The sequence below is a fragment of the Chanodichthys erythropterus genome, chromosome 16 (genome assembly GCF_024489055.1).
Source record: "Chanodichthys erythropterus isolate Z2021 chromosome 16, ASM2448905v1, whole genome shotgun sequence".
Classification (NCBI taxonomy): domain Eukaryota; kingdom Metazoa; phylum Chordata; class Actinopteri; order Cypriniformes; family Xenocyprididae; genus Chanodichthys; species Chanodichthys erythropterus.
In genome coordinates this window covers 41,665,220-41,683,281 of record NC_090236.1, presented here as the reverse complement: position 1 = coordinate 41,683,281, position 18,062 = coordinate 41,665,220, and the positions used below count along the sequence as shown (strand labels likewise).

The following is an 18,062-nucleotide window of genomic DNA, read 5'->3' as shown; positions in this document are numbered from 1 at the left end:
AAATCAAACATAAATACTGTAAAACAATGAAATTATAGAATAATATCCAAACTGCTCTTCTTCACACAGTGGAAGTGAACGGTGACCACAGCTGATTTTCAGTGTGTAACAGCTTCAGTTTCAGTGGTTAATAATCACAGGAAGATATGATATGGCTTCAGAAGCTGTGTTGGGTGATACCAGGAGTGTCCAGTAGATGGCAGTGGATCTTTGTATTCAGGTGAATCAGAGCGGGCGGAGGGTGAATGGCACCTACCTGTATGTCTATGGCTACTGAGATGGGTTGTGAATAAGAGACCATCAAGATTACATCCACAGTTTTCCTTTAGTATTCAAGATACTACAGCAGTCATCTGGAATTGCTTGTTAGTATTATGCTGTTTTTATCTCTATATAAACTTGACAGTGCCAGATCTGTAAGAGAGCAGTGTGAAGAAACTTCTCTTCTGCTGTTCCAGAAAATAAAGAAAGTCATGTAAGTTTTGAATGATTTATAATGTACCTGTTGAACAGACAAAAAAAAAAAAAAAAAAAAAAAAACGCTCATGCACAGTAAAAACAAACCCACAGTACTCGAAACAGGTCATTTGCACCCATTTTGTTTGGGAAGACTTCATCCAATGTGATAAGCAAAGTCTTCGTTGCGGTAAATTTAACATTTGTCGGTACAATACACAATACAAAGAGTGAGTAATATGAACTCCTGTTTGTTATTGTACTAAAAAAGCTTCTGTTTGCCATGAACAAGAAGTTACTCATTTCTGCACTGATTTCAGTACAGCTTTTGCTCAGTGAATGGAGAAACTTACACTGAACTTAATTCATGCAGCCGCCCACAGCCTCACCACACGCTTCACTCTGCAGCACAATGTAACCACAAACACTTCAACATAAACTCGGTTAAATGTCAAACAGCAAATAATAACTTAATTTCAACATTTACTCGCCTGATCCAGCCCTGTGTAAAGCATGCTGGAAACTAAAAATCAAGTACCCAGTTTCAGTTAATGCTAAAAACGTAAAAAAAAAAAGTCCCAACACAAAAACAGACTTCAGTAGTTTGGACGCAGTTAAATTAACTCTTTCCCTGCCAGAGTTTTATTTTTAAGTTGCCAGCACCAGTATTTTCACTAAACTTTCATGGCCGCCAGAATATTTTGTTGCACAAATATGTAAACAGTCAATACGTACTCGATAATTCATGGCTGTGGGTTATCATTTGCCAACATTGACAACATAAGCTGATGTTTTCAGCTCAATATTTGACCAGAAGGGTAAAAATTATGGTTATTTTCATCAGTTATGGCTCGTTTGAACTAGACACAAACTAGTAAGAAAGATTGCATTTATTTGAATTCATTATCGAGCGAGAGAGAGTGAATCAGCTGCGTCTGTGAGTTTAATTACTTCAAAACCAGCGATGTTAACCCCTCCTTGCTAAGAAATATAATGTAGCGAATCAGAAGCTAAGCTATTTTACTAATAAGAGTCGTGTAGAACCCGTTCTCCACTATATGGAGAAAAATCCTGGAATGTTTTCCTCAAAAACCTTAATTTCTTTTCCACTGAAGAAAGAAAGACAAAAACATCTTGGATGACAGGACTTGAATTATCAGGACATTTTCATTCTGAAGTGAACTAATCCTTTAACTAGTTATCATGAGCACTGAAATACAAACTGTAACACAGAACGCAACGAGCGCAGCGCTGAAAAGGGGCGGAGCTACAGAAGCTCTATAAATCAAAAGAAAGAACCTCTGCTTTTAAACATCAACAACAAAAACATTTTATTCCAGCTTCATTCATTATTACCAACACTTGAATGTGGGAAAGTTTCATTAAAAATATGCATTTTCGAACAAAAAGCTGAGAAAATCATGTTTTCGTCCATAGCTGTAGTAGATCGAGCCCATCAACACCCCAAAGCCGTTTCCTCTTCATGGGTTCGACAGGTCATTCAGTAACGTTAGTCAGTTTGGATTATATGATCATGTTAGCTTCCATGTGTGTAAACAACTATCCGCTCCTCCTGGTTTACAAAGATCTTTTTCTTTGATTGTTTTTGGATCTGGAGATGCTGTGCTATTTCAGAAGATCTGTAACAGCGCCCCCTACCGTATAACAGTGAAAACACAGAAAAACTCGTCAATGGCGAGGAAAGAGTTAAGCGGAAACCAAATGTTACTTTAACTTATTTCAATTAAGCAAATTTAACAAGCAGCAGAATGTGCTTTGATTGGAGAAAGACAGACTACTGGTTTGGAAATGTTCTGAATCTCACACAGAGATTGCGTTGAAGGGTTACGCTAGGACATGTGCGGAGTTAAACAACGCGAGCGCAGCGGCTGGAAGTTGGCGTCCCCGCTGCTCCCTGCACTTCCACATACAGCAGCGTCCGGATCCTCCATGTCCAGCTCCTCCGGCAGCGCTGGAGCTCCAGGGTCTCCAGGTTTAGGAAGGCTGGATGATGTTGTGGAAGACACGTTCATGCTCCCGCTGCCTCCACAGCCCGACAGAGCCTCGTTCCCTCGACCCGACCCGTAGCGCAGGTTAAAGGATCCCGTAGCGACTGAGGCGGATGTACTTGCTTCTCCTTCAGGATGGTAACATATAGTGGAGTACTTGTCATAGTCCAAGTCCAGTTTGGAGAAGTCATTGGTTGCGATTTTTGTGCTTGAATACGCCGAATTGGCCGAGGAGCCTGCTGCAAAACATGAAAATATGGGGTTGTTGAATATTGTCATGTCTGGAGGCCTTACATGATAAACAAGAGACTATTCAATAACATTCAAAACCAAGAAATTTATTACAAATACTTAATAAATGACTCCCATACTATTAGTTATGAATGCAACTTCTTTTATTAACCACAGTCTCCAGATGTTGAGAGCTTTGGGAGACATCATAATATATACATCAAAAAACATAATTTAAGCTATTTTCTATCCTGTTTTTGATTCTCTTTTTCAAACACACTGTTCTGATTTGAGATTTGGATCATTTGGATTGTAACAGTTTTGCATATTAAAATTATTTTTAACGTCCCTGCGATTACACGTGTGGAACTGTTTTGAAAACTTCTGATGTTGAAAAATGGTATTTTATTACACTATATTATTGTTGAAGATGCAACAGAAAGGTGTTTATCACATTACACAGTTGGAACATTTGCCAACTATGAAACATTACTGGGTATTAAATATTATTTATCAATGTTGGTTGTTGCAAATAAAGTTTAAGGAGTTTCCAGTTATATCTGACCGGATAGCTTGTGGTGTTTCGTGTAAACTAATTATTGTTGCGTTGTCATTCTTATAGTCATTGTTCATAATCTTCAGTAAAGTGAGTACATATCAAATGACCTGTAACAGACAAAGCAATAGAGACACATGGTACAAACTCACACTTGTGAGACACAATATAGTCGTCACTGCATCATCTTTTATTTTCAGTCTCTCTGAAAAGTCTGCGTCAAACTGTGTCGTTTAAAAACGAATCCACAGTAAAATGAAACAAACAGTGTTTACTAACGCGATTCTGGAACTTTGTTCAAATAAACGACACAAAAATGAAAATGATCCCATGATTTACTCATCCTCAAACCATCCTAGGTGTATATGACTATCTTCTTTCAGACCAACACAATCCGAGTTATATTAAACAATATCCTGGCTCTTCCCAGCTTTATGATGGGAGAGAATGATAACGGAGATCTGGAAGCTTAAAAAAGTGCATCCATCCATCATAAACGTATATGCATAATATAACCACCATCTGTTTCAAGCTAAGATTTAAATCTGAATGAGGTATGCTGCAAAATATGACCATAAACCCTAAAAAACCTACAGTAGATTTGATCCACAAATTTCTAAGGCCTCTCAATGATCCACATGATCAAATCTTTGCTGATAATCTGTCGATCGACTGCAGTATTTCGTCTGAATCGTCTGAATAATAGTTCACACTGTGTTAGCAAATAAAAAGTAATTAAAGTAATTGTACAAACGTCAGCTCGTGCTTCATGTCTTTTTGCTTTGAAATTATCAAGTAAATGTAAGAATAATTTGATCATAAAACTAAGTATTTAAATATCATCAGATAGAGTGACGACTGATATTGATATGCATTTTATGTAAGTATCTGCTATATTGTTATAAAGATCTTATTGATTTACATTAAAAGCATCATAATTTAATATAAATATGCAGCAAATGGCATGTTTTTGCTCAGTTTGGAACTCTGAATAAATTGGAGGTGTTTTCCCTCCTCAAGTTTGAGCTCCATATTATCACATTATATGAGCCATAAAAGCCTGATACTCAGTTCAAAGCGTTCATCGCTGCCACTTCACTCTGCGGCCAAAAAAGGCTGATGGTCTTGTTTGAGTCACTGTTTTCATCAGCATCAGCTCGTCTACAGGGGCAGCTGTGGCCTGGTGGTTTCAGAGTTGGACTACAATGAAAGGTTGTGGGTTTGAGTCTCGATATTGGCAGGAAATGTAGGTGGGGGATTGAATGAGCAGCGTGAAAAATAAATACGTTTCAGACCTTAAAAATTCCTCCTCGCTGCAAACTGGCATTTGTTCAAACCAAGCTGGGCATTTTCTACTTCCACCACAATAATATGTATGTGTACACTCGCACTAATATACATCAATCATAATGAATCCACTCCGATTCGGACATTGTGTTTATATGAAAACCCTAAACATTGCAATCTGATTCACATGTTCATTTAGATGAGCATTACATGTGTTCAAACAAAACCAGTCCGTCGCGTGTTCAGGACTGAACTGTGGTTTGTGTTTTTGTTTGAAGGCTTTTTAATCCGACTGAGTCATCCATCTGATTTCTAACGATTATTTGGTTCCATGTACGTCACGCTGAGGAGGAGGTGATGTTTTTGTTCTGGAGGACTTTGGTTTTACCATTACTAATTTTTAAGTGATAACGGCATGTCTTGCCTGACAGCTTGTGGTCAAAATGAGCAGAACTTGTCCTAACACCACTGTAAACTACCCTTTGAGATCGGAAAGTGGTAGTGTACTTTCATCTCGTAAAAAACAAGAACATTTGTATATATATATCATCACTGTTGAGCAGAAACCGCATGTGTACGAAACAGCTACTTCACAGGAAATGGAAATAATTAGACACAATGTTGCCATATATATGGCTTTATAAATGGTCAGACACCTGCATGTGTATTATTAACAACAATATTAATAACATTCTACCAAAATCAAGCTCAAATTAGATTTCCAAGTATTTGTCCAGTGAATTTTTGACATGCGTGTTTTATACTTCAACAGATCGGAAGCATCTGAGACAGTAAGAGCATCACATTACGCTTTCATACAGGTTATGAAGTTTACTGTAGATATATGTGGGTACTCAGTTTTTCCTGTAATTTCTCATCAAAATCTCGTCTGATTAAAGCATTAGTTCACTTCAGAATGAAAATGTCCTGATAATTTACTCACCTCTATGTCATCCAAGATGTTCATGTCTTTATTTCTTGGACTTCACTGGGGTTCAACGGGTTGAAGGTCCAAATGTCAGTTTCAATGTCAGAGCTCTACATGATCCCAGACGAGGAATAAGAGTCTTATCTAGAGAAACCATCGGACATTTTCTAAAAAAATTAAAATTATTTACTTTTTAACCACAAATGCTCATCTTGCACTGCTCTGTGATGCTCCACGCATGACGTGATCATGTTGGAAAGGTCATGTGACATAGGTGGAAGTACCGCAGTAGAGCAGAAAACTCAAAATCGTCCGACATCAATGTTTTAGCTTTATTGTTTGTAAAGGCCGTTTGACTTAGTCTTTGACATTCGCTTTGTAAACACTGGATCGGTACTTCCGCCTACGTCACGTGACCTTTCCGACATGATTACGTCATGCGTGGAGCATCACAGAGCAGTGCAAGACGAGCATTTGTGGTTTAAAAGTATATAATCATTATTTTTTTTAGATAATAACTGATGGTTTCTCTAGATAAGACTCTTATTCCTCGTCTGGGATCATGTAGAGCTCTTTGAAGCTGCACTGAAACTGACATTTGGACCTTCAACCCGTTGAACCCCAGTGAAGTCCACTATATGGAGAAAAATCCTGGAATGTTTTCCTCAAAAACCTTCATTTCTTTTCCACAGACATGAACATCTTGGATGACATGGAGGAGAGTGAATTATCAGTGAACTGACTCTTTAAGAAAAGTTCTAATTCTGAATAACAGCGACAGTATTTCATTCATGATATGACATCTTTAAATAATATTTCTTTTACCTTTCAAAGCTTCCAGTCGCTCATTTTTCACGCGCTGCACCTCATCTGTGATCTTTGCGATGATGAAGTTGAGTGTGCGGCCCCACTTGATGGACTCGATCAGCATGTCTAAACCCCGTGGGTTTTCTGCGAGGATATCCAGCAGTTTGCTGGTGCGTCTCCCTCTCGTGGTCCTGCAGCTGATCTCCTCCGTGTCCTCTCTGGTCAGGATCTTCTTAGAGCGCAGGTAATCGAAGTGCCGCTCCGCGATGATCTTATCCACCAGGTATGGCCGTAACCGGTCTATGGCCTACAGTGAGAAACAACCAAAGTGAAATACTTACAGAATGACTTTTACAATTAAAGAGGACTTTTCTGATGTTGATGTTTGAGCATGAAAAAGTTCCAGTTCTTCTCGCCTCCATCTTGAGTTTTCTTCACAATATTCCTCATTTAAATAATTCATGCGCAGAATAAAGGGGCGGGGCCTGGTTGAGTTAGTTAGTAGTGTGTTGAAACTGGTGGTTATGGTAAGGGGCGGGACATTTCCCAAACACCAATCACAACACACTGCTCCAGCCGACCAATCAGAGCACATTGTGCTTTTCAGAAGGAGGGGCTTCATAGAGACAGGAACTAAACAGAGCGTTACTGACAGACTGGGAAGAGAGGAGCTGCAACAATGGAGAATATAAGGAAAATAATCAACATTCAATCTAGTAGAGCCCAAAAACAACATCAAGACTTTGAAAAAATGTGGAAGATTTAATTTCACATTTCTTTGTATATTTACCATTACATATGACATAATTTAAAAGGGCCTAATGGTTGTATCTAAATAGTTAAGATGACATATGGCCTATTATAAATCAAATACATCTTAAAGGCCTTCAGCCAATGGGATCACCCGTTTGTTAAGGAACACCTTAAAGAATTGAATTCATGATAGTTAAAAATAGTATGTGTAAGCGGTTTCTCAACCCCAGTCCACGTGACTCACTTCCCAGAATGCTCTACATCTCTCCCTATTCAACACACTAAGAAGCTGATGATTTCAATCAGTCCTTTTAATCTATCTAAAACATTAAGGTATCCCGAGGACCAGAGGTGAGAAACTCTCCCTGTGTCTGAATATGCCTACTTCCATACTATATAGTAGGCGAGAAATAGTATGCGAGTCAAGTAGTATGTCCAAAATCACATAACTTGGTGAAAAGTGACCAACTAATTTTTGAACAGATTCCAAATGTAATTCCTACTATGTAGTATGCGATTTTCTGACACTACTTGCTTCACCTACTCAGTAGGGAAGTATGCATATTTGGACTCCAAGCTGTATGATTGGCTGACACGTGTGGAAAAGCAGATGTTTGTTTACTCAGACACTGATTTCTCATAAAGCAGAAATAAAGGTTTAACTTCTGTTTTTGAAAGCTGTTTTGAGCTACATATTTAATACATAAACTTTGAACAGTAACTTAATTATTGTGTCTGATATCCATATAATTTATCGCGTATTCCAATATAATTAATATACAAGCATGTCTGAAAGTTCAAGTGTACTTTATAGTGTTTATACACTGTACGTAAACTGATAAATCTCAATGAACCGAATTAATATGTACGCTCTTTCATACATTTCGATCAGGTTTATGATCAGCAGACCAACACCTCTTTCACTTCCACTTTATCGAATCATAATCAGCCAAACTCACCGACATGTTCACACACAGTGTTTTACACACTTTCATACACATCACACTTACTTCCTTCTTTATATCGGCCATTTCGTCCTCCGTCAGGTGAGTAACCTCCATCCTCCTGTTCTGTTTTTCACCTCTCGAGTTTTCAACTAGTTCCGGTAAGAAAAATATCACTACGATTCCACGTCAAAGACGGGAAAAGAATGAAATGAGTATTAATGTTATAGACGTTCATAAACATGCGATGGCGAAGCTCGAACTATAATAGTTCTCTAAAGTTAAGGGGAACTACCGGGATCTCCAACTTCCTGATTTGATACATAGAGACGCTCTTACGTCACAATCCATGCCCTGATATCTGCTCAGTGTGTAATATCTACATCTGCTTTACTGCTGCTTCACACATCACTGGCCACAGAAATCTCTGATTCTTCTGAATGCTTGGGCACAATTCTGTCTGTTCCTTCATTTATAGCTTATTTCAGGATTATTCATTTACTTTTAGACTTTATTTTAAGGTGTCTTTGTCTGTACTGAGTAATGTACTTACTATAGGGTTATGGTTTGGTTTAGGGTCAGTTATTCATGCAAGATTTATAGTTTTTATTATAATAAGTACATTTAACTGAGTGTCATATCTTAATGCATAGTTTATTAAGTTTATTATGCATAGTTATTTGAGCATTTTATGCAACCTTGACTCAATAGTTCAGATTTGGCACAATATAGAAATGTTGAAGCTGGCCAGAGGAAAATGGCTCCCCCTGCTGGTTCATGGTTCATCCCAATCTTTATTTTTTTACTTCATCTCATCAGGCTGCTGAAAAAAAGTTTCTTATCCTTTCATATAATGTGCAATCTTACAAATAACAGTAATAATTTAAAAAAAATAATTATGTCCTATAGCTTACTACTCATTAGTACAGTTCAAAACTGTAATTAAAAAAAAAATACCACTCTGCTACTAAAACTATGTTTTGTACCTTTAACATTTACTGACAACCACCATAATATTCCACATGATGAATCAAAGTTCATTACAGGCAGCTTTTCCATAATCTGAGGAAAATACTGATATATAAAAGGTGCACAAAATAATACAAAACACCATCATGGTAACACACACAACACTAAAATAATGCTTTTAATAACATTTGACGTAACAAAAATCCCTAAGGTACATCACTGATAAGAAAAAAAAAACATCAAATGTGAGCTGTCAGAGAGAATTTATATATAAATTATGTATAAGATGTATTTTTAAGATGTATTATTGTGAAATCATTTTAGACATGTCAAGTTGCGATGCTGAACAGAACCACATGGAGATGCTAAAAAAAAAACTAAACCAACCACCTTGACCTGACTGCATATTAGGGGTTGCACAGACTAATCGACTTTAACGCTCTGCCATGACACTTTAAGCATGACATTAGCTAGTCGCTGGTCATGGCCTGTGGAGGGCGCAACAGGATAAAAAAAAAATGTTGCAATTTTACAGTGTTTTACAGTTAAAATTACAATAATTTTTAGAGTATTCAGGGGCATTGTAATTATAGAATCCTAATCACTCTTCATGCAATTCATTATTTGTTTTAATTTTTTAATAAAAGTGTAAATTGTGCTGATGGAAAGCAACCAAAGCACAGTCCACTGAGCCCCACTAACACCAGGCCTAAATGGGGTTTTATGGCAGATTCACTATTCCCTGGTTTCACAGACGAGACTTAATCTAGTCCCAGACTAAAATGCATGTTTGAGCTGTTTTAACTGAAAGTATATCACTGAGCCATCGGATTTCATCAAAATATCTTAATTTGTGTTCTGAAGATGAACAAAGGTCTTATGGGTGTAAAACTACATGAGGGTGAGTAATTAATGACAGAAATTTCATTTTTAGGTGAACTAACCCTTTAAGAGGGTAAATAGCAGGCAGGCGCTGCTAATTAAATGTCTTTGATTAACTTATCACCAGCAAGTGTCATCACCTCTATAAAAGCTGAAGTTCTGGCAGTTTGAGTGTCTGGAGTGTCTGGAGCCTCCAGATGTGTGTTAACACAATGCCAAGAAGAAACGACATCAGATATGATCAAATGTTGCTTCCATCAAACTGGGAAGGGTTACAAGGCCATTTTAAGGTACCTTAACAGAGCTCCTGCATAAACAAATGCCGTGAACCTCAATGAACTGAAGCATCGTTGAAAAGAAGAGCGGCCCAAAACAATGCTTATTATCTCAACAGTGTGAGACACTGATAAAGTTATTGCTGCTAAAGATGGTACTACAAGCTATTAAATCATAGGGTGTACTTAGATTTTCACACATGGCTTCTCCATTTTGGCTTTATTTTTGTTAAATAAATAATGACATGGTGTGATATGTCATGTGCTGTTGTTCAGACCTGCTAAATACCAGGGACCAAGAGTTCTCCTAAACAGCAGTAAAAGTTCTTATGTAAGAGCTTCCTCTTAAAGGTAGGGTAGGCAATTTTCTGAGAGGCTAGCAATAGCGAGCTAGCTTTGAAAGCACATGATCCCTCCCTCCCACGCCTCTTTCAAAACACATGAACGCACACAGCAGAGAGCTAACAAAAGCGTCACAAGAGACAGTGTTAAACTGCCTCATGTCTCAAAACACATAACATTTTTATATGTTTTGCAACATAATGACAATTGACTTTTAACCTTGTAAAGCCTTACATAAGAAATAATAGTCAGAAATATATATTTTTAAAAATGGAACAGATTTATTAAACCTTTGTCTTTTAATGGCTTATATAGTTTTATGTATTGAGAATATGGAGCTCAGACACCTTCATTTTATTTAGAGGCCTAAACTGAGCAAAATTATGCAGTTTACTGCAGATGTTGATATTTATATGTCCAAAAAAACAAGATGAAATTCTGAATTCTGAATTTTTGAGGGCTGTCTCTCACTCGAGCAAGCATGTTTAAAATCAGGGCTGCGTTGTCCTCATGTCTAGGCACAGGTCCTTCATCTCATCTGGATACGGTGTGGATCTGGCAGACTACAGCAAACCTCGGGATAAACAGAGAGACTAATATTAGTGGTAGATGCCATTCTTCTTCTGATGTAACGAGTACATCAGGTGTTATGGGATGTGTTCCCAGTTCCGGCTGACCTAAATTATGTAGCCTAACAAAAACCTGTTCCAAAGTTTAGGTGCTAAAAAGGAGAAGGATCTTATAATTGCCCTCCTCTATTTTAAAAAGGCATAGCTAAAGATAAATCTAAGGGAGAGGCTTACCAACCACAATTAATATCTTTTGTGATAGAAGTGATAGTTCTACCATATTTGTAACCAGGAGTCGACTTTGCAGCCTTGGCTAAATTAAAATTGATGTTCTAATCGGAATGGAAGAGCGGTGTTTTGTCGCACGAATATGCCGCCTCACGGTCACCTAATCGCCCTGCTGCGCGGGCTCTACAGCCAGAACTGAACAATGTACACAGTTCACTAAGCTAGTCGCATCCAAAAAAGTATCTAAAGCCTTACATTCTTACTATGGATGTGTGTCTCTAATACTGAAATATTCTCCCTGCATTTATCACATGTGTAAATATCACAGCTGACAGAGAAAGCTATATTACACAAGTGGCAGGCAGTGCAAATAACAGTAACAGGTGAAGATGACATGACTTAACATGTTTGATGACTGATCCAAATCACCACAGTCAGTTGATGGACTTGTAAAGGTGCGAATGCCCACGAGAAAAGAAAAAAAAAAGACGGCAAGCAAGTTATGGCAGGTTAACCCTTAAATGCATGACTGTTTTGCCAATCATTCTTACATATTCGGGTCTTTATCGACCCGGAACTATATCTAACACGGAAGGATCTCTACCTGTCGCGATAATATAAAACTCCTCTGATATTAGAGTAACAATTACAGAAGAATAAAATAAAGCATATTTTGTTACCTTTTGGAGCTTGAAAGGGCTCAGATTGAGCAGATGTTTTATGTCATCATCACTATCCTCGTCAGAGATCATTTCCCAGTAAATTCAGCAAATAATAGGCAAGTTTTATGTTTGAGGTCACCAATATCAGCCCATTCATGATCTCAAACGTATTCTCAAAACTATAGAATTTTCAACATCTTCAAAATCAATATTTTGATCACTAACAGCTTGACCAGATCCATCCAGTAACAGTTAGTCATATTTGATTGCGTTCAGTACTCGCTCTGCAGTAAATCACTGAGCCATTTCATGTTTGTTTTATTATTTCGTTTTCTGTCTGAATGAGTCGTCACTTCAGCATTGTGTATCAGACATTGCCACCTTGTGGAATAAAGGTGAATTCCACTTATTCAGTCATCTAAGATTAAATTATTGTTGCGCAGAAAAAATATATGTACACTCATACACACCTCGGGTCGTTAGCGACCCTATACAATTTTTTCACAAAATGAACGCAAAAATAGGCAGTCTTCTGTGATTTTTTATGATTTTTTTCTTGTTATATTCTTTATAATGAATTGATTGAGGAATACCAAGAAGGTTGTCTAACTTTAAAAAATGAATGAGGAGGAGGGTAGTGAATGATGTCCCGGGTCACTAAAGACCCGAGGTATGCATTTAAGGGTTAACAGGTTAGTGAAATGCTAGCACATTGTGCTAACAATAACAATTTAGATTTAAGCTAGCAGTGTCAGATTAATATGGTAGGCAATATTAGACCATATCTGATATATGGTGAGGAGTAAGTTATATTTAACAATATAAACAACAATAAATGATAGTGAATAGAGATTCAAAACAAAAAAACTATACAAAACTTGCAGAAGCAAATCACTCAGCAGTGAGGCAGACAGGAGGGGTTAATGCATGATGCTTCTGTCTGCCTTGCTGCTGAATAGCTTTCATCTGTAGCTCCGTATAGCTTTGTTTGTTTGTTTTGTTTCTATTTATTATCACTGCTGTTATCACATTATGACTGTTGTTTTCTAATTTATCATCACCATATATCTGACATTGTCTATTATTGTCTAATATCATCACGTTAATCTAACGTCGCTAGCTTTTCATCTTTTAATCTAAATCGTTATCACGTGTTAGCATTTCGCTAGCTTGTTAGCTTGTCATCCTTGCCCACAGTCCTTTTCTCTCATGTGCTCCTTTTTTCTACGATTCCATCAAACAACTGTGGTAAGTCGATCAGTCTACAAACACTGTGAGTTATGTCATCCTCTCCTTTTGTTGTTACGTGCACTGCCTGTCATATGCATAGTATAGCTCTCTATGTCAGCGGCGAGGGATTCACATGTCACAAAAAACAAGGGAGATAGTCAGGCTGACAGAGAAAATCTCAGAATTAGAGACACGCATCCAAACTTTAACCCTCTGAGGCTGATTTGGGGCCTGGAGAAGTTTTGACATGCCCTGACATTTGTGCTTTTTTCAGTTGTTCATAAACATATTAATGGAAAAAGTGTCATTACACTGTATTCAGCACAAACTAGGCTACAATAATATGTAAGGAACATGTATGTACATGTTTGTATTTTTGAAGGAATAACGTTTATGCGTGGTTATTGAAAAAACAAAAAATTAAGTCACTGAAATAAAGCCAAAAAATATATATTAAATCTTTGTTCATGTCACAGACACGTCAGGCTCCACCTCCCTGCAATATCCACGCACTCAATCAACGGAGTTCTAATCACCGCCGCCTGCACGTCATCATCCCCGCAATCACCAGCACTATATAGCCCACACTCACACACACAGTCTTTATCCGGTTTCGTTTGTTATACAGACTCATGTATACTTACCTCAAGGACTCCAGCCTGCTACTTACCTGCTACCAGCGATCCCAGTCTCTCCAGTCTTCCTCCTGTGTTCCTCCCTCCGTGTGTGTGAGTGTTCCTCGTCTGCCATTCTCCACTTCAAACACGAATTCCATCTACAAGCAACAAAGGACAGTATCAATTCCCTATCTTCACCTTGAACTCTCTATCCACCATTTACTCACCTGCTCATTGCTGAATTTCAATAAACAACCTTACTTGCTTTTACTTCTGCTTCTGTGCCGTCTGTACCGTAACACCTTCATTTGTGATATTACAATATCTCAGCCTGCAGAAAACAATGACAATCTATCAGTTCAGCAGCACCTACACAACCACAGAGAGAATGAGATATTAAAAACTAAATCGGTGTGGGTTTAATGATTTCATTACTTTACTTATTACTTATTTTTGTTTACTTTTGTTTTATTGTGTGTTATCGTAATCACTAAGATTTAAACAGTACAAGGAGAATAATTCCTTAATTTGATTCTTGTTGCACTTAAGATTAATGTAAGATCTTACTTCAGTATCTCCAGTTTACAGTGAGGATCCTTCAGTCCATTAGAGAGCAGCATCAGACCTCAACCTCCTATTTTATTTCCAGTTAGACTCAGTTCTCTGAGGTGTGAGTTTGATCTCAGAACTGAAGCCAGAGCGGCACAACCTTCAGCTGTGATATTACAATAAAACAACCTGCAGAAAAACAATTACACTCTTCACTCTCTCAGTTCAGCAGTTATGGGTTTAATGTTTTTATTCATTTATGTTTACGTTTGTGCGTTAATGTAAATTTTAATCTGAAAAAAAAAAATAAGGATAATAATCCCTTTTGTAGATCTTTTGTGTACCGATCCAAGTGTGTCTTTTGTTAAGAAAACCAGGCAAAATTAAAGGGGTCATATGGCGGTTCTAAAAAGAACATTATTTTGTCTATTTGGTCTAATGCAATGTGTTTATGAGGTTTTAGGTTAAAAAAGTAATTATTTTACACATACCGAACATTATTTTTGCTTATCTATGCCGCGCCTTTCTGACATGTATCAATTTTTACAAAGCTCATCTTTCTGAAAAGCGTGGTGTGCTCTGATTGGCCAGTTATTGGCCCAAATACTTTAAGCATGTGACGGAAATGTCATGCCCCTTACCGTATTTGGAACATCAGCTCCCAAAGCAATATTGTATGTGTTGGACAGGAACAAGGTCAAATCACAGCAGAGTATGCTACTTTAATAAATCACAGGAGGTGACATACACACGGACAATTGTGACACAGTGTACAATAGGCGCGTGCTTCTTCCCTTATTGGGTGGCCAGTGTGACACTGTGTCCCAGAGAGACGAGACAATGACAAAACAACCCATTATAAACAAAGCATTTGTCGCATCCATTGGGGACATAATTACTGATCTATAATCAGTCTTTGTGCACAGCCTGTCTTGTACTCTTCCAGGTTCTGGAAACAATCCTCTGAAAATGTGCAGTACACTGTTGAATATTTGGGTTGTACTGTTCTGGAACATTGTTGTAAACCACTGTTTTCTAATTGTGCCCTCTTTTGGAAGGCCAAACAAGGTAGTTTGGCTTTCGCAATGAAAAACACAGCGTCTCCACGACATGGTGGCGTCTGAAAGTATAAAATGTAGGTCTCCTCCTTTGCGTATACATTTTGGGTGGTGTTATGAAACTCTGCCCCCACAGACTGATGTAGATTTGTGGGGGCATGTTTGAATGAAGCGTTTTAAAGAAGGCATAGCTGAGCCTTAACTTTTACAAAGAATATCTCTTTGAGTTTGAGACTTTGAGCTGTGTAGCTCTGCAGATATTATACATAACACACTAAAGAAACAAGAAATCGCATAATATGGCCCCTTTAATTTACCATAGATGGCATAGAACAGAGAAACACTGCACTACAGACTTACTGAGCTGATCTGGAGGCTTTAACTACAGGCAAGAGCTTCTGAAGTACTTCATCTGATGACATGTGGATTTGGCCTTGACTGATGTTCATGTATTTCCTTAACTTGAACTCATCCAAATGCTCTGAGGTTAATAAAACAAAGACAATAGCTGACTACTGAGATGCGGACAATCTGGTGCTTAAAAGACTTCCAGATCTGACATACTCCTGGATTTCATTTATGAGAGAATTATCACCCAGTTCATTTAAAAGGTGGAATAGATTGATGGATTTCTCTGGTGAGAGATTTGTTTTAATTTTCAGTTTTATGTATTGAACCGTTCTTCCTTTGCTGTACAAGATTTTTCTAACACGTGTCAGAAGGCCTTTCAGGAGCATTGAAGATCCAGATGTCCATTTCTACTCTGCAGAGCCATGTCCACGGCGCTCTGATGCAGCTCAGATATCGTGTGACATGCATGTTTTGAGCTGAGGTTTTCATTAAGCACATCCCTCTTGTACAGCAGAAATGAAAGCAGCACATAAAGAGCTGCTAGATGTTCCTGAATGCTCAGATGAACGAAGCAGAAGACTTTCCCCTGATACAAGCCAAACTCCTCTTTGAAGATCTGAGTGCACAAACCTAAGTACACTAATGCTTCTGTCACATCAATGCCACACTCTCTCAGATCTTCCTCATAGAAGATCAGTCAGGTTGCCTTTCACAAGCTGCTGGAATGCCAGTTTCCCCAGTTTGAGAATCATGTCTTCATCTTTCACTTTCTTCTCATAGTCCTTCTCATGTTTGATGTTGGTCTGAATGATCAGGAAGTGTGTGTACATTTGAGTGAGAGTCTTGGGAATCTCTCCACTCTCTGCTTCACTCAACATCTCTAGAACAGTGGCAGAGATCCGGCAGAACACTGGGATGTGGCACATGATGTGGAGGCTCCTCGATGACTTCAGGTGTGTGATGATCCTGTCGGCCAGACTCTGATCACTGATTCTCTTCCTGAAGTATTCCTCCCTCTGTGGGTCACTGAATCCTCGTACCTCTGTCACTTGATGGACACACTCAGACGGGACGAGATCAGCTGCTGCTGGTCTGGAGGTGATCCAGAAGAGAGCAGAGGGAAGCAGATTCCCCTCAATGAGGTTCATCAGCAGTACATCCACTGAGGCTGATTTAGATATATTACACAGTTTCACATTAAAATTCAGAGACAGACGACACTCGTCCAGACCGTCAAAGATGAACAACACTTCATATTCTTCACTGGATATTTCCATTTCTTTGGTTTCAGGGAAAAATACATGAAGAAGCTCTGAAAGACTGAGTGTTTTGTCCTTCATCAAGTTGAGCTCCCTGAAAGGAATTGGAAATATGAGCTGGACATCCTGATTCTCTTTCCCTTCAGCCCTGTCCAGGATGAACTTCTGCACAGAGACTGTTTTTCCAATGCCAGCGACTCCCTTTGTCAGCACAGTTCTGATGAGTTTTTCTTGTCCAGGTAAAGGTCTAAAGATGTCATTGCATTTGATTGGTGTGTCCTCTGTTGCTGCTCTCCTGGACTGTGTCTCAATCTGTCTCACCTCATGCTCATTGTTGATCTCTCCACTCTCACTCTCTGTGATGTAGAGCTCAGTGTAGATCTCATTCAGGAGTGTTGGGTTTCCCTGCTTTGCTGTTCCTTCATACAGACACTGAAACTTCTTCAGCAGATTTGATCTAAATGTCTTGAGGGCTTCGGCATGTTGAGGGTCACTGCTGTAAGATAAAAATATAAAAATCATTAGATAACTAATGCATATTTCATGTAGTATTTTTAATGACTACCAATTTGTTTAATAAGATCTTCCTTTAGTGTAGGTAGTTAAGACTGCTGTTTAGTCCAATCAGACCATTCTTTAATGAACAATCCAACAGAGGTCTCAAGACCGTAACAAGCAAAGGTCCAAGTAGGAACAAGTAGACTCAGAGATGCTGTCCCACTGATCATTATGAGCTTTTACTACCCCTTTGCTAACACTAGTCCAGCAACTAGTGGACCTCAGGCACATTCCAGGAGGAGGAAGGCATGCAAAACAGAAGGAATGCGAACGAGTTAACTCTCACTCCATTTCCCCATTGAAACACACATAATGCCCATTAGGGCTGCACGATATATCGCATGAGATTGTCACGCGCATTTCGTCAGTAAAGCCGGTTCCCTGATTACCGGTAAATCGCCATCACCTGCTTTCAAATGGAGCGGCATTTAATAGACAGAGCCGTAGATCACTGATAAGCCACGCAATATCACATTCATTATCGAAGGCGATTCATCTGCGATATGAACGCGATATTGCGTGGCTTATCAGAGATCTACGGC

At 38.5% G+C, this 18,062-nt stretch overlaps 1 protein-coding gene and 1 pseudogene across 2 annotated transcripts; both read right to left on the bottom strand.

Annotated features, from left to right (window-relative positions):
- Nucleotides 1-18,062, bottom strand: part of LOC137003847 (NACHT, LRR and PYD domains-containing protein 3-like) — a 69,343-nt pseudogene that overhangs the window by 47,680 nt on the left and 3,601 nt on the right.
- Nucleotides 1,815-8,291, bottom strand: bcl10 (BCL10 immune signaling adaptor). Of its 2 annotated transcripts, none has more exons than XM_067361917.1 (3): nucleotides 8,038-8,291; nucleotides 6,293-6,581; nucleotides 1,815-2,701 (listed from the first exon to the last, which is right to left on the bottom strand). In XM_067361917.1, exons 1-3 carry the CDS (start codon nucleotides 8,086-8,088, stop codon nucleotides 2,307-2,309), a joined length of 735 nt encoding a protein of 244 aa, XP_067218018.1. In that variant the 5' UTR covers nucleotides 8,089-8,291; the 3' UTR covers nucleotides 1,815-2,306. The 2 variants fall into 2 exon arrangements, with proteins under 2 accessions (XP_067218018.1, XP_067218017.1); XM_067361916.1 differs by having other exon boundaries at nucleotides 1,824-2,704; nucleotides 8,038-8,285.